The sequence below is a fragment of the Eptesicus fuscus genome, chromosome 20 (genome assembly GCF_027574615.1).
Source record: "Eptesicus fuscus isolate TK198812 chromosome 20, DD_ASM_mEF_20220401, whole genome shotgun sequence".
NCBI lineage: Eukaryota > Metazoa > Chordata > Mammalia > Chiroptera > Vespertilionidae > Eptesicus > Eptesicus fuscus.
In genome coordinates, this window is record NC_072492.1 from 12,149,740 (window position 1) to 12,172,825 (window position 23,086).

General features: G+C 47.2%; 1 protein-coding gene across 1 annotated transcript; it reads right to left on the bottom strand.

Annotated features, from left to right (window-relative positions):
- Positions 1-188: 188 nt before the first annotated feature.
- LOC129147397 (proline-, glutamic acid- and leucine-rich protein 1-like) lies at positions 189-19,608 on the bottom strand. The gene is given in 15 exon segments (XM_054709357.1): positions 189-335; positions 509-609; positions 612-1,956; positions 2,088-2,294; positions 2,456-2,511; positions 3,234-3,393; positions 3,544-3,691; positions 3,798-3,914; positions 3,995-4,083; positions 8,783-8,870; positions 9,015-9,100; positions 9,102-9,160; positions 9,342-9,492; positions 19,103-19,162; positions 19,588-19,608. Coding segments are annotated over 15 exon segments (2,781 nt in total). The 3' UTR covers positions 189-242.
- Between the last annotated feature and the right edge of the window lie 3,478 nt (positions 19,609-23,086).

The following is a 23,086-nucleotide window of genomic DNA, read 5'->3' on the forward strand; positions in this document are numbered from 1 at the left end:
CCCAGCACGGCCTGAAATACGTATTACTGCTTAAAGGGAACAGACACTGGCCAGGAATGTCCAAATCTCAAGAACGGGTAGGAAGGCCTGCGGTGAACTTGTTAAATTCCTACCAGGGAGGTGCTGACGAAGGCAGGAGGTGGGGATGAGAGGGGGGACACAGTTGTGGCAAAAGGCAGAAGCAGCAGTCGATGTCAAAGTACATAACTTTATTGGAAACGAGTGGGGGGTGTAGGAGACGGCTAGGAATCAGGCTCAGTGACAGGTGGTGGCTTCTCGTCATCAGGGGGACAATCAATGAAGTCAGCCAGCATGGCAGCTGTGTCGTCCTGCTCCTTTGAGGGACAAAGATAAGATTCAAAACAGTGTCACCCTCATACAGGAGTGGGGCAGACTTGGACAAAGCCCTTCCCTAACACAAGCAACTACAACCCCCTCTTCCCCCAGCACGCTTCCCAACCCCCCACCTTCCCCACCCAGAGATGCCCTCCCTGCCCGGCCCACTCACCTTTTCCTGGAGAGGGGCCGTCTCCATCTCCATTTCTTCAGCTGCAGATGTCTCTGGTGGGGGGCGCACCTCATCATCCCCACCCTCAGTCCCCTCGTCCAGCAGGGCTCCTCTTCCACTAGCTCCTGAGGAGGTGGCCCCGCTGGGGGGCTTCCCCCTTCCTTCTCCAGCTCCTCCTGGGAGGGGAGCACCTCAGGGGCCAGTGTGGGTGCAGTCTCAGCCCCACGCTCCTCCTCCGCCCTCGGCTCCTCCACTTCTAACAGCAGCCCAGGCTCTGGCTCTGGCTCAGGCTGCACCTTGGGGGACTCGGCGGGAGGCAGATCTGGAGGCAGGCTGGTGGGAGGAGGTCCTCCTTCTTCTACCTCCCCTCCTGCTGAGCCAAACTCCAACTCTTCCAACTCTTCCACCTCTTCCTCCTCCTTTTCCTCCTCCTTCTCCTCCTCCTCCTCCCCCTCTTCCTCCTCTTGTTCTTCCTGTAATTCACCCTCCTCTTCCTCAAATTCCTCCTCAAACTCTTCCTCCTCTTCCTCCTTTTCAAAATACTCTTCTTCATCCTCTTCTTCTTCTTTCTCCTCTTCCTCCTCCTCCTCTTCCTGCTCTTCCTCCTCCTCCTCCTCCTCATCACTGCTGTTGATATTAATAACTGTCAAATCTTCTTCCAGGGCCAGCGGTCCTGCCCCACTAGGAGTTCCTTCAGGCACCAACTGCGGTGGTTGGAGTGTCACAGAGCCAGGAACAGGAGGAGGTGGAGGGGGAGGGAGAGGCCCCAGGACTGTAGGAAGCTCTGCAGGCTCCTCCTTGGCTGATAGAGGAGGGGAGGCTGCTGGTGGCCCAGCTGGGGCAACAGGGGGTGGGGTGGTCCCTAGGCGGGGTGGGAGTGGCAGGGGCAGCAGCCCCTCAGGCACGATCACCACACTGTCATCAGAGTCGCTTTCCAGGGAGATCTCTACATCAGACGCCTCCTCCTTATCATAGTGGACAAAGGCTGGCCTGGGCACTCTCCCCTCAAAAGTTTCATCTGGGGGTATCACAGGTGGGGGAGTGCCACTAGAAGCAAGGATGGGGTCCTCATTTGAGCCTGCCCGGTGGTTCTCAGGGCCAGGAAGGAGCCGCGGGGGTACAGACACCAGACCTGGGACAGAGAGGCCTAAGTGGTTGGCTGTGGCTGGAGGTCCAGGACGTGCTGGAGGCACTGGGCCTGACGGGGGCACTGGGCCTGCGGAGGGCAGGGGACCCACCGAAGGCACAGGGCCAGCTGAGGGCATGGGCCCTGCTGAGGGCATGGGGCCCGGGGGATGAAAGGGTGGGGCCCTGAACGGAGACGGGGCCTCAGGAGGAGGAACTGGAGCAGGTGTGGGGCAGGTGGGGCCCATGGACTGCAGAGGAGGAACCCGGGGATGGGTCAAAGCAGCACAGGTCACCAGTGCTTCCGAGCAGAAAGAAGAGACCTGAGGAAGGAAGAGGAAGCCAGTGTGAGCATCAGGAACAGAGGGTTTTATGGTACCAGAGAGAGCCTGCCAGCGTCAGAAACAAGAGGACCCTCAAACCAAAGAGATGGACTCGGCCCGTCTGCAGTTACCTCAAGGTTGTCTTCCCTCTGGCCCAGGGAGAAGGCTTGCAGGGCACAGGCGAGAGGAGGTGGGCAGCGAGGAGAAGGCGCCAGCAGCAGAGCCAGCAGCAGACGGTACAGTTCCCGGCGGCAGCGGGCGCTGGTATATGTGGAGCTGCCTAGGACATCGCCCTGTTGCACACCCATGACCAGGGGCAGGACCAGATCATGCAGCCTCTGAAAAGGACACGGGGCACAACTAGGGACACCACCTAAACGATCCCTCCCTTCTCCAGGGCCCCTCCCAAGTTGCAATGGACGCTCTCCAGGGGCACAGCCCCTCACATGGACAGGCAGTGGCCCCGCCCCAATCTCCATGGGGACCAGGCTCCACTAACCCTGTGAGTCTCCTCCTTGATAAGTGGTCCGCACATGAGGATGGTCCGGCTGAGGCCTGGGGAGAAGAACAGGGTGTAAGAGACCTGCTGCTAACAGGACTGAGAGAAGGGCTTCTGCACCCTGTGGCTCAGGCAAGTCACTTAACTGCTCTGAGCTCGTTTCTCCACCAGGAAATGAGGACCACGCTACACAGGGCTGGGATAATGTAGGTGCACTGTCAATGTGCACTTATCTATTTGAGAAGCACTGGCTCTCCTCTTCACGTGGGGTGGGGTGACAGGCAGTGAAATACAGGGAACCCCAAGGAAAGTCACCCACTAACTGCACAGAGATTGACTACACTTCTGCTTCCAGATTAGCACTTGTGTTGGGAGGAAGCCCCGCTGAGCAGCCTGCCTGAAGGGAATGTAAGCTCCAGAGGCAGGGACTCACCCTTTGCTACGGCTGTCCTGGCACGTGCAGAGGATATGCAACAAGATAAACGAGACCCTGGGGGCAATATAAGTGACCCAACACTCGCCAGCTCCCCGCCCCCTCCCTCCCTCTCCCCCTCCCTCCCTCCCCCCCCCCCCCCCCCCCCCCCCCCCCCCCCCCCGCAGATCCAAGATTTTGCCGCAGCCCTGGGAGCTACATGGCTGCTTCTGCTCCTTTTGGCCTCTCTTGAATCTTTTTAGCTGGTTCTGCATTTATCCACACCCTCTACTTCAACACCTGGTTTGAATATATGGCCCCAGCCATCCCAGCACTCTGAAGGTGCAGGGCACCGGCCTCACCCACCTCTCAGCGCAGCTGCGCACACATCGCTGTTGGCATTGCTATCCCCTTTTCGGTGGCTGGGAGGGGCCGCAGCCTCCCCCACGTCCAGCTTTAGCTTCTTGGGGGCGCTGGGCTTCCCCGTCTGCAAACCGCCGTCAGGGCTCCCCCGGGGACTGCGCAGCTGGTGGTGGAGGGGAACATAGATCACACTCACAGGCACACAGGAAGGCAGGACAGAGTGAGGAGACGGTGTTGAATGGGGAGGCTCACGTGGACCGGGTGTGCAGGATGAAAGCCCTGGCACAGGAGATGTGGGCAGAGCCTCACTCACCTTCAGGGCATCGGCGGGCGGGGAGATGTCACTGAGCAGGTGGGTGAGCAGGGCCTCTCCTGAGGCTCCTGCCTGAAGCACTCCTGCCGAGGCACCACACACCTGCACCCACAGCTCTAACACAGCGTACACCTTGGTCCGCACGGCACTGTGGAGTGAGCAGGGCAGCTTATGAGTGCCTCTCCTCCCTCAGCGCCCAGCCCACCTGCATGGCCTCACCACCCTCTCCTCTTGTCCCCATCCTTGACAGTCACCTTTAAGGCTTCTCCTGGCCCAGAGAGACAGTATCCCTACCAATGCTCCAGGCATTGAGGACCTGGGGAAACAGGCGGCTGATCAGGGCTCCAAAGCGCAAGAGCCGACCTCCACATCTGGGGGCGAAGACACAACAGTGACCTCCATTCCCAGTATGTCCCAGTCCCTTCCTCACACTCTGACCAGTCCCACTCACGCAAGGATGAGCGCAGAGAGCAGGTCCAAGGCTTCCAGGTGGATAGAAGGCAGCAGCAACAACCGCAGGGGACCATCTCCAAGCAAGCTCTGCAGAATGAAATTGGCAAAAGGAGCAGGGAAATGAGACACAGAGAGGGAAAGGGAGACGGAGATGTGACAGAATACATATGGACACACGGGTAAGGAACCCACCCGGGCCCGCCTCTCCCAACAAGATCAAACCCCCATCCTATAAAACAGAGCCTGAAGGATGAGGGGAGGGGGGCTGCCCTCTTGGCAATGTCTGCCTGGCCCCCTTGCTTGCCCTCCCCTCAAAGCATGTGCAGATAAAGAGCTTCACAGACAAAAAAAAAAAAAAAAGCTAAAAGAGTTCATCACCACCAAACCAGTATTATATGAAAAGCTGAAAGGTATCCTTTAAGAAGAGGAAGAAGAAGAAGAAAAAGGTAACGATAAAAATTATGAACAACAAATACAGATCTATCAACAAGTGAATCTAAAAATCAAGTGAATAAAAAATCTGATGAACAGAATAAACTGGTGAATATAATACAATCAAGGGCATAGAAAGGGAGTGGACTGACAATTCTCAGGGGGAAAGGGGTATGAGGGTGCGGAAAGAGACTGGACAAAAATCGTACACCTATGGTTGAGGACAGTGGGGGAGGGGGATAAAGACTGAGGGTGGGGTGGGAACCAGGTGGAGGGGAGATATAGGGGAGAAAAAGAGGAACAATTGTAATAATCTGAACAATAAAGATTTATTTTTAAAAAATAAAATACTAAAAAAATTTTAAAAATAAAAAAGAAATTACAAGGAATTTGGTGTCACTTGAGAAATGATAATCATGCAAACAGTTCACAAGGAATTAGGTGTTTTCAGTTCAGTTCATTCACTTTGGACTTAATACAGGGCGTGGGTTTAAAAGTGAAGGATTAAGTAAAGAGCTTGACCCATCTATGACATCATGAATCTGTGACTGGACATTTGGAACTACCTCAAGTCCCATATAAGGTAACCTGAGCCATAAAACTCTAAGCAAAATGGTTAAGAAAATCAAATGTAAATGTTATAAATATTCTAACTGAAGACAGAGTATGTTGACAGGAAGAGGAGCCTGAAGAACAAGAGTATGTCAGATCAAACATTCATCAGGATATCTGACAAATGCCAATACCTGACAGCCTGTGAGGAGAGGGATAGGCGAGGGCCTTTGTGCCAGAAACATTTCTAACACGTTCACAACTTTAGGATTTTCTATGCAGGGACTGGACAGGGAAAGCTTACCTGACTGGAATATCTCTGCCACTGACTTACAATGGTGCCTTTGGGTTTAAGGCACAGAGGATTGCATCCCATCCCCTAAGGGCCTGGAATTCTACTGCAGAGTGACTACCTCCAAGGGAGCTGCTTAACAAGCCCATGGTGACCTGGAGGGAGGGTTTCAGAGGCCCCGCAGAGCTCTCTCCTGTATCCTGCCCTCAGGATTGTAGACACCGCACTCCAGCTGATCAGAAAGCTTTCTCTTGGTGCCTCTAACAATCTTGTTTCCCCAGTCCCAGGTACTTTCCACTTCAGTTCTCTCAGGACTCTGACTGAGCTGAAGCACACCCTGTGTGATCCCTCTAATCCGTGGTCAATGAGCATAGAAAGGAGGGATCTCAAGAATTTGAGCCTGGCTGGTGTGGCTCAGTGGTTGAGCATCAACCTATGAACCAAGAGGTCATGGTTTGATTCCCGGTCAGGGCACTTGCCTGGGTTTCAGACTCAATCCCCAGAGTGGGGCATGCAGGAATCAGCCAATCAATGATTCTCTCTCATCATTGATGTTTCTATCTCTCCTCTCCCTCTCCCTTCCTCTCTGAAATTAATAAAAATATTAAAAAAAAAAAAAGAATTGGAGCATTCTTGACCAGTGTACCTGCCTCCCCATAGTGAAGAGCAAAAACGGCTCAAGGATGGCGCAAGAAGTAGGGTTGTGTAGAGATCCCTACAGCTTGCCTCAAACACGGAGCATGCAATATACAAAATAAACACACAAAAGCTTATCATCTGCCCTTTTTTACTCCACAAGTGATACATCTGTCCACTCTATACTTTTCCTGAGAAAGCTGGCCTTTATAACCAGGATGAGGGCCTCTATCCTATCTAATAAAAGAGTAATATGCAGATTGATCATCACTGCAACACACAATATAGCTGCCCCCATGTGATCAAAGATCCTGCCCCCATGTGGACACAAGATGGCCACCACAAGATGGCCAGCAGGAGAGGGCAGTTGGGAGGCACCCGGCCTGCAAGTGAGGGCAGTTGGGAGGCACCCTGCCTGCAAGGGAGGGCAGTTGAGAGGGACCAAGCCTGCAAGGGAGGGCAGTTGGAGGTGATCAACCCTGCAGGAGAGGGCAGTTAGGGGTGACCAGGCCAGCAGAGGAGGGAAGTTGGGGGCAAACAGGCTGGCAGCAGAGTGGTTAGGGGGTGATCAGGCTGGCAGGCAGAAGCGGTTAGGGGCAATCAGGAAGGCAGGCAGGCAAGCAGTTGGGATCCAGCAGTCCTAGATTGTGAGAGGGATGTCCAACTGCCCGTTTTGGGGACTCTTCACCTTGACGGGCAGTCAGACATCCCTCCAGGGGTCACATATTGGAGAGGGTACAGGCTGGGCTGAGGGACAACCCCCCTCCATGCACGAATTTCGTGCACCGGGCCTCTAGTTAATAAATAAGAATAAACTCTGTGTTTCGCGTATTCATAACTGTAAACCTACTTTTGCCCCAACCTGAATGAAACAGCAGCAGCCAGACTAAGATAAATGAGACGTAAGAGGACTCCTGTTTGGGGAAATGAGCATAACTGTGTAATCCACGTCCTGTGTGGTTCCATATGCCTCCCCACTATCCCCAACAGCTCTCTTTTGGGGCTCCCATTGCATTCTATAACAACAAAATTTCACTGCATTGTATTCATCTATTTACCTTTCTCTTTCCCAGGAAACAGAGATTCCTTGGGGATCATCACTGCAGCTTTCATTTTTGTAACCTGCAGCACCTAGCATAATGTGCAGCCCACAGGAAGTACTATTTCCATGTTGTGGAACAGTCAGTGAAGGAATGGCCTGTTGGATGGACAGATAGACAGATGGTAGGTGGAATATGACAAATGAAAGCAAGTAACCTCCAGGCTGGTTGACAGGGACTGAAATGATCAAAGTGTTAAAGGGTTTAGATTCTTGCTGTCTGAGACCCAAAAATGTGGCGAAAGCACTATGCCACCACATGGAGTTGACTGAGTCCCCACTGTGAACCAGGAATGTGGGAAGGAGATTCAGCGGTGAGCAGCCCAGAAATAAAGTCTCTGCTCTCAAGGTGCTTGCTTTCTTTGGGAGGAGACAAACTCTAAACAAATGCATATCCAATAGCATATAGCAGGTGGAAATGTGTTAAAAGTCGAGGGGCAGGGTAAGGGCTTCATAATGGGAGATGGGGCAGATTTCCAACAGCATGGCCAAGTAAAGCCATCAGAAACCTCACATCTCTGCCTCCCTGAGAGATGGCCCAGCCAGAGCCTGAAGACCACTGCCTCCCCCTAGTGGTTGAGACAGGAACCACATGCCAGGCTGAGGAGAGGCTGAAGAGCGACCCCTCCCTGGCATACAGAAACCAGTCAGAGAACAGGCCAGGAACTGAGCGGGAAGGGCATGTGAGTGGCAGCGGAGCAGCGGGTGGCCACAGTCCCTGGGTGCAGAGGGCAGTGGCGCAGAGCCTGGGCCGGTGGGGCAGAATCTTTGGCTCGCCTCCCAATCCTCCCATGGGCTCTACCCCGCCCCCCTTGCCCTTCTGAGACTGCTCTCCCTGAGCGCACGATTGCTGACACACCCCTGCCATTTCTAGGCAGCACTGAGGCCCCCTCCTGCTGGAAGCTCTTCTCTTTTCTGGGACACCAGCTCTCCACGTCCTCCTCACACTCCTTCACAGGAACCTCTGGGTCCTAAAAGGTTGGTATTATCTGGGTTCCAAACTCAGCTCCCTTCTCTTTTCATTCCAGTCATATTCCCTGCATGCCTTGCCCCCTCCCAAGTTTCTCTGCAGCCCTGAACCCCCTTCGCGAGCTCCAAACCCCACCTAACCAGTTGCCTACATGTTCTAAATTACTGCCAGTCTGTGAATTCCTTCCAAGGAAGATCTTAATTAATGTATTATTTCCCAATGCCTGGTACCCTGCTGGTACACCATCAGCACTCAATAAAGCCTAAAACTACTCCTATTTGGGCTACATATAAGTGACCTCAGGCGACTTCCAGGTGGATAGAAGGCAGCAGCAACAACCGCCGGGGACCATCTCCAAGCAAGCTCTGCAGAATGAAATTGGCAAAAGGAGCAGGGAAGTGAGACACAGAGAGGGAAAGGGAGACGGAGATATGACAGAATACATATGGACACACGGGTAAGGAACCCACCCGGGCCCGCCTCTCCCAACAAGATCAAACCCCCATCCTATAAAACAGAGCCTGAAGGATGAGGGGAGGGGGGCTGCCCTCTCGACAACGTCTGCCTGGCCCCCTTGCTTGCCCTCCCCTCGAAGCATGTGCTACAGGTGTCCTCGCACGAGGGCAGAGAAACCACTCTGTGTATGTGTCGGGAGAAGCACAAGGAATAATGGCATTCGGAAAGAAGTTAGGAGCTAGCCAGACAACCTCAGGGATGATATCATTTGGGGAGCTTCAGATCCCACACTACTTTCCTGGCTGCCATGGGTCCTAAGGACTATGAACAGAGGACAAGCATCACTTACAATATTCTTGGCACTGATGCTGAGGGTCCGGCAGATGAAATCCAGGATTTCCTGCACAGGGATGGACACGGGGGCCCCAAACTCAGAGCTGGAGAGAATCAGAGCAGGGAGATCCTCAGCACAGGTTCCCCAGTATGACTGGCCCACCTCAAGCTCCTTCCTCATGATGCAGAAGACACCCCAGATCAATCCCTCCCCGTCCAGGCCCATGCTCCCTCCAGCACTCACTCACCTAAGCATGAGCCCCAGGCAGCTGGCCAGACCTGAAAACCTTTGCTGAAGCCCGAATAGGTTATGCGCATCAGCATCTTCTGCGGGGAGGGGGTGGGGGGAGGGGAAAGAGCATCTCCACCCCCGGGCCTTCACACTGTACAGGAGCTGGACATAAACACAGCAGCTTCACACTCCAGGGCTTTCCATCCCCTCCCTTTTCGTTTCTGGTGGATGGCCCACCATTCTGCCTAGAAATCAACCGTCCCACCCTCTGGGCCACTCTCCTGGTTCCCTGCTGCCATGCTCCCCAACCACTCTGCCACTGACTGCCAGCCAGGGTCCCTACCTGGTTCTGCTCCCTCGTAGAGAGCCCCCAGCAGACTGTGCAATGAGGCCAGCAGACTGTGTAGCTCCTGCTCCCAGCTCTCAGTGTGCTTCAAGCCCTGGGAGAAGCCAGCCCCTAGGGAGGGCAGCCGGGAATAACACTCACACGCCAACTGCACAGGAAAGGTCAGAAGCTTGGTCAGATGGGAATCCAGCCCAGCCAGACACCCCCAGCACCACCAATGCCAAGAAAAGGAAACCACAGACAGCTTTTAGAAAAGGGACGATGGGAGAACTGTCAAAAGTTTATTAGGGAGAAAAACATGGCAGCGGGAAGGGAGTGAGCGGTCTGTGCGGCCCCACACCCACAGGAGGAAATAGAGGGAGCTGCTGAAACGAGAGGAATCCAGCCCGAATTGGCGAAGGAGACGTGGCTGGTGAGACAGTTTGCAGCTGAGAAGGGCAGAGATCTCCTGGAAAAAGGTAAAACAAGGATCTGGGCAATAGAATCTGCCAGATCTCTAAACCTAGAAGGTCAGGGGAAAACTACACGGCGCCAAGCCGCGTCCCTGAGGACAGGCAAAGCGTCTGACTGTGAGAAAAAGGGTCCACGGGACTGCGGGAGGTAGTAGATTTTAGACCTTGGAGTCTGATTTGGGATCTGAGCTCAAAGGCAGCCCTGAAGAGCTAACTGCCTGACCGTGCAGTGCCGGCAAGAGAGGAGCTTGTAAAGACGTGGTCCCTCTTCGCACCGGGACCTGCATCTTTCTCCACTGAACCTAGTTCGTAGGACCTTTCGGATACAGACACTTACCCGTGGCTGAGGTGCAGGAGAAGGGGAGGAGTTGTGGAACCTGGGGAGAGTGGGCAGAGGTGGAAGCGTGTCTGGGGCTAAGTCACATCGGATCCCCGGTTGCCATTTTCTCCTAAGAGATAACCCCTCCCTCCAGTCTCCAGGCAACCAATATAGCCACACCCGGACTACACTCTGATTAACACTATAGGATTTGAATACTCCCTGAGGCCATAGGTACCACCCTAAAGAAAAACCTTTAGCATCTAGGCACCTCAATTACGCAGTTACACTACCAGAGCTCTTCAGAGTGCTTCAGTGTGCCTCACTGGCAAACTTACTGCGGGTGCTCCTGTGAGCTGCCACTGGGAGTAAGCGCCTATCCACCACAGGTACAGTAGCAAAAGCTGAGTCTGCCCACCCCACAACTACAGAACTCTGGGCAACACAGTCACGCCTTTCCAGAGTGCAGGCCCCCCGAGCCACATCACCCCGACAGACGGTTCCTTGGAGCCACTGTGAGTCCCCACTGGGCAAGCGTAATTTCAATTTAGGGTGCAAGACAGAAAAATTGGGATACTACCCTCCACGACTGCTGACCTCTAGACACTGCAGTTGTGCCTCTCAAACTTGCAGGCCTACATCAAGAGAACCCAAATAGTTCAAGTAGGGAACTACACTAGATTACCAAGCCCAGGAGAACTGAGAGATTATACCAGTAGCACCATCACCAAAAGAACCTGGGTAGCAAAGCAATTGGAACTACAATTAAAACATTACAGGAAAACATGGGGAGACAGAAAGGAAATTCTCAAAGGAAGGAACAAGAAGAATCACCAGAAAGGGAGTTAAATGAACTTGAGGCTAGCCGCTTAACAGAGAAAGAATTCAGAGTATTCATTATAAGGATGTTTAAATGGATGGATGACAAATACTAACAATTCAATGAGAACTATAAGGAGCTGAATGAAAATGTCACCAACATGAAAAGAAACCAAGAGGAGATGAAGAACGACATAGCTGCAATAAAGAACACAATGGAAGGCTTAAAGAGTAGAGTAGAAGAGGCTGAGGACCGAATTAGCGAATTAGAAGACAAGGTAGGAAAAAACACACAAACACAGCAGCAACTGGAAAGAAGACTTAAAAAGCAAGAGGAGAGCCAAAGGGAACTTAGGGATGACAAAAAACAACACAACATTCGAATAATAGGAATAAAAGAAGGAGAGGAAGAGAAGCAAGGACTAGAAAACCTGTTGGAAGAAATAATGACAGAAAATTTCCCTGATATTGGCAAGAAAAAAACTATCCAAGTCCAAGAAGCATACAGAGTACCAAACAAGTTGAACCCCAAAAGACCGACATCAAGACACATCATAATTAAATTGACGAACACCAATGACAAAGCAAGAATCTTAAAGGCAGCAAGAGAGAGAAAGAAAGTTACCTACAAGGGATCTCCTATCAGAATATCAACTGATTTCTCAACAGAAACACACCAGGCCAGAAGGGAATGGAATGAAATATACAAAGTGATGCAAAACAAGGGACTGAATCCAAGAATACTATACCCAGCAAGGCTATCATTCAAAATTGAAGGTGGAATCAGAAGCTTCACAGACAAAAAAGGGCTAAGAGAGTTCATCACTACCAAGCCAGCAATGCAAGAAATGCTAAAGGGGCTGCTGTAAAAAGAAGAAAGAGGCCAAAACCGGTTTGGCTCAGTGGATAGAGCATTGGCCTGCGGACTCAAGGGTCCCAGGTTCGATTCCGGTCAAGGGCATGTACCTTGGTTGCGGGCACATCCCCAGTAGGGGGTGTGCAAGAGGCAGCTGATGGATGTTTCTCTCTCATCGATGTTTCTAACTCTCTATTCCTCTCCCTTCCTCTCTGTAAAAAATCAATAAAATATATTTTTTTTTTAAAAAGAAGAAAGAGAAAGGCAAGAAGAAACACAAACACTAAGGAAAAATATGTTAACAAACAGGTACTTATCAATAATAACATTAAACGTAAATGGATTAAATGCACCAATCAAAAGACATAAGGTAGCTAAATGGATAAGAAAACATGACCCATATATTTGCTGTCTACAAGAGATTCACACAGACTGAGAGTGAAGGCATGAAAAAACATTTTTCAGGCAAATGGAAATGAGAAAAAAGCTGGGGTTGCGATACTTATATCAGATAAAATAGACCTCAAAGTAAAGGCCATAATAAGAGATAAGGAAGGCCACTACATAATAATAAAGGGAGCAATCCAGCAAGAAGATATAACTCTGGTAAACGTTTATGCACCCAATGCAGGAGCGACCAAATACATAAAAAATCTGCTGGAAGATATCAAGGGAGAGATCGACATCAATACAATCATAGTAGGGGACTTTAATACACCACTGACATCAATGGATAAATCCTCTGGACAAAAATCAGCAAAGAAACAGCAATTCTAAATGACACACTAAATCAGATGGACCTAATTGACATCTTCAGAGTATTTCACCCCAAAGCCAGGGAATATACATTCTTCTCAAGTGCACATGGGACATTCTCAAAAATAGACCACATATTGGGTAACAAGCAAAGTCTCCCCAAATTCAAAAAGATTGAAATCATATCAAGCATTTTCTCAGACCACAATGGCATAATATTAGAAATAAACTACAATAAAAACATTCCAAAAAATTCAAACACTTGGAAACTGAATAGCATGCTACTAAACAATGATTGGGTTATCAATGAGATCAAAGAAGAAATTAAAAACATCCTGGAGACTAATGACAATAAAAGCACAACATTGCAAATCCTATGGGACACAATGAAAGCAGTCCTGAGAGGAAAGTGTATAGCTCTACAGGCCTATCTCAAAAAAAAACAAGAAAAAATGGTAATAGATCATCTAACTCAACAACTCAAAGAATTAGAAAGGGAACAACAAGAAAAGCCCACAGTGAGCAGAAGAAAGGAAATAATAAAGATCAGAGCAGAAATGAATGACATGGAGACCAAAAAAACAATACACAAGATCAACAAAACCAAGAGCTGGTTCTTTGAAAGGATAAACAAGATTGATGAACCTCTAGCCAGGCTCACCAAGAAGCAAAGAGAGAGGACCCAAATAAACAAAATCAGAAATGAAAGAGGTGAAATATCAACAGACCCCACAGAAATACAAAGGATTGTCAAAAAATACTATGAACAACTCTATTCCAACAAACTAGACAACCTGGAGGAAATGGACACATTCCTAGAAAAACACAACCTTCCAAAACTTAGGAAGAGACTAAAAATCTCAACAGGCTGATAACTATGGAAGAAATTGAAGCAGTCATCAAAAAACTTCCAGCAAACAAAAGCCCGGGGCCAGACGGCTTCACAGGGGAGTTGTACAAAACATTCAAGGAAGAACTAAAACCTATCCTCCTCAGACTATTCCAGAAAATTCAAGAAGAAGGAACACTCCCAAGCTCCTTCTATGAAGCCAGCATCACCCTAATACCAAAACCAGATAAAGACAACACAATGAAAGAGAATTACAGGCCAATATCCCTCATGAACATAGATGCCAAAATCCTCAACAAAATTCTAGCAAATCGAATCCAGCAGTACATCAGAAAGCTTATACACCACGACCAAGTAGGATTTATCCCTGGGATGCAAGGTTGGTACAATATTTGCAAATCAATAAACGTCATACATCACATAAACAAATTGAGAGATAAAAATCACAGTCATATCAATTGATGCAGAAAAAGCATTTGACAAAATCCAACACCCTTTCTTGATAAAAACTCTCAGCAAGCTGGGAATAGAAGGATCATACCTCAACATAATAAAAGCCATATATGACAAACCCACAGCCAACATCATACTCAATGGGCAAAAACTAAAACCATTTCCCCTAAGAACAGGAACAAGACAGGGATGCCCACTCTCACCACTCCTGTTCAACATAGTGTTGAAAATACTAGCCATTGCAATCAGACAAGAAGAAGAAATGAAAGGCATCCAAATTGGAAAAGAAGAAGTAAAACTGTCCTTATTTGCAGATGACATGATACTGTACATAGAAAACCCTAAAGACTCCATCAAAAAAATTATTAGACTTAATAAATGAATTCGGCAGAGTAGCAGGATACAAAATAAATGCTAAGAAATCTATGGCATTTCTATGCACCAATAATGAACTTACAGAAAGAGAGACTAAAAAAGCAATCCCATTTACCATCACACCAAAAAAATTAAGATACCTAGGAATAAACTTAACTAAGGAGGTAAAAGACCTATACGCAGAAAACTACACAACACTGAAAAAAAGAGATAGAGGAAGACATAAACAGATGGAAGAACATACCATGTTCATGGATTGGTAGAATCAACATCATTAAAATGTCCATACTACCCAAAGCAATCTATAATTTCAATGCACTTCCCATGAAAATACCAACGGCATACTTCACAGACCTAGAACGAACTTTCCAAAAATTCATCTGGAATAAAAAAAGACCCCGAATAGCTACAGCAATCCTGAGAAAGAAGAACAAAGTAGGAGGGATCTCAATACCAGATTTCAAGCTATATTACAAAGCCACTGTTCTCAAAACTGCCTGGTATTGGCACAAGAACAGACATATAGATCAATGGAATAGAATAGAGAACCCAGAAATCGATCCAAATCACTATGCTCAATTAATATTTGACAAAGGAGGCATGAACATACAATGGAGTCAAGACAGTCTCTTCAATAAATGGTGTTGGGAAAATTGGACAGATACATGCAAAAAAAATGAAACTAGACCACCAACTTACACCATACACAAAAATAAACTCAAAATGGATCAAGGACTTAAACATAAGACAGGAAACCATAAAAATACTAGAGGAATCTACAGGCAGAAAAATCTCTGACATATGCCAAAAGAACATCTTCACTGATACCACTCCTAGGGCAATGGAAGCTAAAGAGAAAATAAACAAATGGGATTACATCAAAATAAAAAGCTTTTGTACAGCAACGGAAACCATCAATAAAACAACAAGAAAGCCCACTGCATGGGAGAACATATTTGCCAATGATGTCAACGATAAGGGTTTAATCTCCAACATTTACAGGGAACTCATGCAGCTTAACAAAAAGAAGATAAACAACCCAATCAAAAAATGGGCAACTGATCTAAATAGACACTTTTTGAAAGAAGACAGAAGGAAGGCCAAGAGACATATGAAAACCTGCTCTAAATCACTAATCATCAGAGAGATGCAAATCAAAACAACAATGCGGTACCATCTCACACCTGTCAGAATGGCCATTATCAACAAGTCAACAAATGACAAGTGCTGGCGAGGATGTGGAGAAAAAGGAACCCTCGTGCACTGCTGGTGGGAATGCAGACTGGTGCAGCCACTGTGGAGAACAGTATGGAATTTCCTTAAAAAAACTAAAAATAGAACTCCCATTTGACCCAGTGATCCCACTTCTAGGAATATATCCTAAGAAACTGGAAACATCAATCAGAAAGGATATATGCACCCCTATGTTCATAGCAGCACAATTCACCATAGCTAAGATTTGGAAACAGCCTAAGTGCCCATCAGCAGATGAGTGGATTAAAAAACTGTGGTACATCTACACAATGGAATATTATGCTGCAGTAAAAAAGAAGGAGCTCTTACCATTTGCAACAATATGGATGGAGATGGAGAACTTTATGCTTAGTGAAATAAGCCAGGCAGAGAAAGATAATATCACATGATCTCACTCATTTGTGGAATATAATGAACAACATAAACTGATGGGGGGGGAAATAGATCCAGAAACAGAGAAACATCAATCAGAATGTCAAATCTCAGGGAAGAAATTGTGAGGAAACCAGAAACCCAAGAATGCACGAGAACGCCTTTCCAGCCATGCTAGCAATCATCAGATGTACGGTAATTTTACCTGGGACAAGAGGGTAAGTATTTTGATCTTATGCTCCTGACCCTTCATGGGTAAGACCCCTTATGTGGGCTGATCCCCTGACTAATGTAGTTACCAATAATACCAAACACCTTGGTCATCCAGGAGGTCCATGGTTGGGGCAAGAAAGTATAAATACACAGGGGTCTCCACCCAGCTTCCCTTTTGTATGACACAAAATCATGTACACAGTTGTTATGTACACATAAACAACTGTTGTGTGTAAAATTAAAGAGAGGTTTCTGGCTTGTGTGGACACCAAAGAAAGGGTGTCACTACTATCACTACTTGCCCGCGGTAGAGGTGCAGAAAATGTAACTAAGACCTTGTCTATACAAAAAGAAACAGACAGCCAGTTTGAAAGGGAATTGCCATGGACTAGAACAAAGAATATCCTTACATGATATTATTCTACACTGTCATTAAAATTTTTCCCAGATTTGGATCACCCCCATTACTTATAATAGTTCCTTGCACCCATGGGGATAAAAAAAAAACATCTGTTTGGTGCTTGGAGACAAATGTAACACATCTCTAGATATTTTAGAATTACAACAGCATATTATACAATTACCCCAAACAAACTTACAAACTAATTCTTTGAATGTCTGGCAGCAATTTAAAAAGGACATGAAAGGGTTTAATCCCTTCCACTGTGTAGAGGGCCCCCTGGGAAGGCACCTGAGCATTCTAAATTGGCCCCTCTTGCCCTTTTGGCCAAGAGGGACCTGCTTCTCACAATCCAATTGTCCACAGCTGTTGCCTGAGCTTCTGTTCATGCCAAGGTTGAAACCTCGTGATGGCTGGTACCATGGATCTGTCTCTCGCCCAGTGGGGTGAGCTGGGCCTCCTTGGAGAAGAAACCTGGGTTCCACAAGATATGTGATCAGTGCTGGGACCCTGCCAGCAGGCGAGGGGATCCCAAGGCAGGTGCTGGGCGTGGAGGCCATGGGGGCATAGGCGACCAAGGAGACAGAACTAAACCTCACATCACCCTGCTTGACCCGGAGGATGGCTGGTTAGCCAGAGATGGGTAAGATTCCTCAGGGAAGGAACAACCTAAGACAGGCACAGTCGCATAGGGGCCATCAGGAGAGAACTTGGGGGTCAACAGAGGTGGGGCACAGACCTTCACCCCCGCCAAGTTTGCAGGGGCCTGAACCCTCACCCCTGCTGAAGGAGATCTCCTGCCCCCATGGCTGCTCAGCTTCACATGTCCAGCTCAAATCGGGACCCAGGTAACAGAGACTTGGCCGACAGAAGATGCCCTCTCACTGCAACAAGACTTGATGGAGATGTATTGCACCCATGATCCGGGGAACTGGGGTCTATGATATCTAAATCCAGCCTAGCACCAGGAATGCTCAGGGCCTACTCAAGAAGGCAAATAATCCTCTCCACTAATATTTACAGGGTAAAACAAGATGGTTGTTAGAGTATTAAATTTGACAGTAAAATAGTAGTCAAGTTTTCAGACTAATTTAAATTGGCCAATCAAAATAAGCAAATACTCTAGAAAAATCAATTGTACTGGACAAAAAAGCTGTTCCTAAAGTGTTAACTAAAATTTTTATTGGTAGTTCATCTCATGGTAAAATTGCGTAACATATAATGAACCTAAAGCAGTCACATTTTAGTGCAAAAAAGTAAAATTTAAAAGCTATTAAGATTACAGAATAAAATTTCCAAAAGCCTCCCAATATTTAAACCAAAAAAGGGGGGATAGTAGAAGAATATCATGTATGGAAAAATATCCTGTAAATAAGTTACATCTAGAAAATTTTTACTTTAGAAAATTAACTTTCATTTGTAATGCTAACAGCAAGACACCCAGGTAAAATATACATGGTGTCAAAACAAGCCAAAGGAAAATCGTTTGGGCAAAAAAATGAAAAAGGATCGCAAGTCAAATTTATAGAAAATATTCCTTTATTAACTTTTGGTTGAGAATATGTTTGTATATTTTCAGAAAACAACTCCGAGACCATGTGGATTCCTGCAACAGAGAGGAATTGACACGAGTGCTCCAGCCATGAAGTCAGAAGAGAAACAGTCCAGGGATGGAAGACGCTGACCATGCCTTGCCATACTAGCAGTCAGCAGATGTGCGTCACTGCAGATTGCCCAGGATCAAACCAGAGAGGGTCGGACCTGCATTACCACCATTTGTCCACCATCCAGAACTGAAATATCATTGCTGTTATGTACACATAAACAACTGTTGGACATAGAAATCGGGACTCAAAAGAACTGTTGGCCCAGAAAGAAACTCACTATAGACTGATTCATTTGCCTCTCAGCATAACCATTATTGCTCCTCTCATTTTTGGTTCCTATAAGTGTATCCCTAGTATCACATGAGCTCACTCATCTAGGGGAAAAGATGAACAACATAGACTGAAGAACAAGAACAGCATTGATCAGACTGTCAGACCTCAGAGGGAAGGTAGGGGAGGGTGGGGACAAGGGAGATAGATCAACCAAAGGACTTGTGTGCTTGCATATGAGCCTAACCAGTGATCACGGACAACAGGGGGATGGGGGCATGCGTATGGGGGGGTTTGGGATGGAAATGGGGGGGGGGTTGATGACAAATATGTGATACCTTAATCAATAAAGTAATTTTTAAAAAAAAAGAAAGAAAAGGGACGATGGGGCAGAAGGACACAGATGTTGTGCCTCTTGAGTATGCCAACAGGGAGGGAACTGGGAACATGGTCCAAGCAGTACCAAGAGAGAAATGCTGCCCGGATGGCATGGCTGAGTGGGTGAGCATCAACCTATGAACCATGAGGTCATAGTCCAATTCTCTGTCAAGGCACATGCCCGGGTTATGGGCTCAATTCCCAGTAGAGGGGTGCAGGAGGCAGCCAATCAATGATTCTCTCTCATCACTGATGTTTCTATCTCTCTCTCTTCCTCTCTGAAATGAATAAAAAAAATTTTTTTAAAGAGAGAGAGAAATGCTAAGAATGAGAAGAGAAGCTCCATCTCATGCCCACGCTTTTCATCTGCCTCTTTTCCTTTACCTGTTGCAGCTGAGGGCTCAAGGCATCCACCAGAGACAGGGAAAAAGAGGCCAGCTTGCCCTGGGTTGTGGAAAAGAGGAAAAGGCTGGTGAGTCAGCTCCAAGGGCCAGAGACATCCACCCTGTCCATTCCCAGCAGCAGAATCTAAGCCCTCGCCTTTTCTCTTTCCTGCAGACACAGGCAGCAAAGCATTCTACGGGGTATCATGCCTGGAAGCAAACATGCTCTCATGGTAGAAAGACATCCTGAAGGTCAGCTCTCAACCTCAGCCTCCCTGTCTGGTGAAGAAAGGTCTCCCGTCCTCCAGGAGCAGGCCTTCTCCTCTCGGCCTCAGCGGCCCCTTTCACAGCGTGAGCGCCCTGTCCTGCAGGTGGGCACCCTGAGCTGTGCGGGGCCTTCAGGAGGTTTCATCCAGGGGCTCCCCAAAGTCCTGGGTCGCCTCACACACAGATATTGTCATGAGTTCTCTTGGGAAAAAATATCACGCTCAGGTTTTTGAGCAACATCGGCTGCAGATTAATGAACATTAGCTATTTCTCCTTCCTCATCACAAGGAGGCAGGCACCAAAAATCAGGCAACTGTCACTTTCAGTTCTCCCTTGACACAGGCACAGAAAGAGCGCTGTGCTCTGTGCCAAGCCTTCAAGTTCTCCTTCAGCTGCCTCAGGCGTGTGGCTTTGGGGGAAGTAGCTCAGCTTCCTGACCTCCGTTAGTCATCTTTAAAATGGGAATATTGCCACCATCACCACCATTCCCATCTGTGAGAGCCATGCCAGAGTCATCGGATACTCAAGGTCAATTAGAGAGTGAAGGCCTTGTTGTTAGCATGCCAATGACCAAGGCCACTCTGAATATGGGAATCTTAATCAGTATGTTCAAGGCTAAGATGCCATACACAGGTGCAAGGACAGCAATCTCACAGTACACTGTGCACATGTGCCTTTCTGTAGCCAAAATACGATGTTACTATTGGCAAGAGGCCTTTTTGTCTAAGTGCTATAATCCATGTGACTGACCAGCTAGAGTGGTGCGGAAAAGGGGGAAAGGCTGCAGAGGCTAGAGAGAGGCTACTGAGGCTGCTGAGGTTAGGAGCTCAAGGGCCGCTGCTATGTGAGGCGGTGGGTCTAGAGGCAGCGTGCGGCTGCTCAGATAATGACTGTGGGTACAGAGGCTCCTGCTACTTTGTGAGAAAGATGTATTTGTTCATCAACTGGTGTGCAGCTGCCTATTGAGACTTGGTTGTGAAGAACTGTTTTGTCTGGTGGCCATATGGCCACTGGCTCCTACAATGAAGACTCACTCTTATACACCCACAACTTCTCATGGCTTCTCTGTCTACCACCCGGCGTCCAAGAAGGTCCAGCCCCTGCCAGAGGGGCTCAGCCCTGATAGTTAGCATAGTAGGGCAGGATCAGGACCTGTGCTCCTACACTTGGACCAGCAGGCAGGATGGAGCAGTGAGTGCTCTCACACCTGGTGCTGTGAACAGGATTTACTAGGTGTACCAGTTAATAATGAGGATTTTTTTCAATAGATGGAGTTACACATATGTTGATATATATGCGATTTGATATATATGCTATTTTGTTGTATTGACAGCAAACTTCAGATGTCAAATTTGCCTAAGGTGTTAACATCATAGATATTTTTACACTTAAAAATGTCAAATTTTGTGCCCAAAAAAGACCATTTGCAGGAATTTTTATTTTTATTTTTTTTGTCTTTTTTTTATTTTATTTTTTTTAAAATATTTTTTTATTGAGGTATTATATGTGTACATATCTTACCATTAACCCCCCACCCCACACCCACAGATGCCCTCCCCCCCCCAGAGTTTTGCGTCCATTGTTTATGCTTATATGCATGCATACAAGTCCTTCGTTTGATTTCATAACTCCCCCACCTCTCCCTAACTTTCCCCCTGTAATTTGAAAGTCTGTTTGATGCTTTACTGTCTCTGTATCTATCTTTTTGTTCATCACTTTATAATGATCTTTACTATCCCTAAATGAGTGGGATCATGTGGTATTTTTCTTTCATTGACTGGCTTATTTCACTTAGCATAATGTTCTCCAATTCCATCCAGGTTGCTGCAAATGATGAGAATTCCTTCTTTTTTATGGCAGCATAGTATTCCATTGTGTAGATGTACCACAGTTTTCTGATCCAGTCATCTGCTGATGGGCACCTAGGCTGTTTCCAAATCTTAGCTATTGTAAATTGTGCTGCTATGAACATAGTGGTGCATATATCCTTTCTGATCGGTGTTTCTAGTTTCTTCGGATATATTCCCAGGAGTGGGATTACTGGGTCAAATGGGAGTTCCATTTTCAGTTTTTTGAGGACACTCCATACTGTTCTCCACAGTGGCTGCACCAGTCTGCATTCCCACCAGCAGTGCACGAGGGTTCCTTTTTCTCCGCATCCTCGCCAACACTTGTCGTTTGTTGATTTGTTGATGATCATTTGCAGGAATTTTTAATTCATTACTTTATTTTGAAGAAAAAGTTATTGTATACTTTGGGAAGCTTATGGTGAACATGCTCCATCTCAAGGTACTTGTGAACGCTGGTTTAAACACTTTAAAAGTGATGATTTCGATGTGAAAGACAAAGAACATCCAGGTCAACCAAAAAAGTTTGAAGACCAGCAATTATAAGCATTATTGGATGAAGATGCGTGTCAAACTTAAAAACAACTTGCAGAAAGATTAAACATTGCTCACCAAACAATTTCTGATGGTTTACAAGCAATGGGAAAGATTTAAAAGGAAGGAAAATGGGTGCCACATCAACTGAATGAAAAACCGAAAAGTCATCAGTAACATGTTGCTTCAACAGCATGAAAGAAAGTCTTTTTTGCATTGAATTGTGACTTGTGATGAAAAGTGGATTTATTCTGAGAATCCCAAACGCACAAAATCATGGGTTGATCCAGGTCAACCATCAACATCGATTGCAAGGCCAAATCGCTTTGGAAAGAAGACAATGCTCTTCGTTTGGTGGATCAGGAAGTTGTGGTGTATTGGGAGCTTCTAAAACCAGTTGAAACCATTAATACTGATCGCTACCAACAACAAATAATCAATCTGAACCACGCTTTGATTGTGAAATGACCAGAATGTGCCAGAAGACACGGCAAAGTAATTTTGCTTCATGATAACGCACCATCACACACTTTAAAACCAGTTAAAGACACGTTAAAAGATCTTGCCTGGGAAGAATTAACCCACCCGCCATATTCACCAGACCTTGCTCCTTCAGATCACCACTTGTTCCCATTGATGGCACACGCACTTTCTGAGCAGCACTTCAAAACTTACGAATAAGTGGAAAATTGGGTCTCTAAATGGTTTGCCTCAAAACAAGAAAATTTCTATTGGGACGGTATCCACAAATTACCTGAAAGATGGGGGAAATGTGTAGCTAGCCATGGACATTACTTTGAATAAAGCACTTTTGATGTTTCCCTTGAAATTATCGTGTGTTATTTTTAATTACAAAATCCGCCATTATTAACCAGTACACCTAGTAGGTGTAAGTACTCCGAGAATTAGATCCTGCTTTGACACTTGGCATAGACATTAGCAGAATTCAGAAGAATATACGGACTCAGAGCAGCTGTGCTCTGACACCATCTCAACGTGCCCTGAGCTCCCTGTTTTACACCTGGGGGTGTTAGATCCTCAGCTTCCCCTCTCAGCCCCTTCCAGAAAAGAGACGACCCACTGGGTTCCTCTTCCTGGCCTTCCTGATCCCCAAACCTCCAGCTCCGGGTCCCAGCTCAAACCCAGTTTACCCAGAGCCAAAACAAGAAACTCCCTTTAACAGCATATGGTGTCTGAGAGTTAAAATAATGCCTTGTTTCATAAACGGGAACATAATTATTTCCTCAGCTTTGAACAGCCTTTCAGTGTGCCAAGCACTTCACCTCGAGTATCTCACAGAAATCACACGAGGGAGCGGGAGGGGGTGGTCTTCCCGA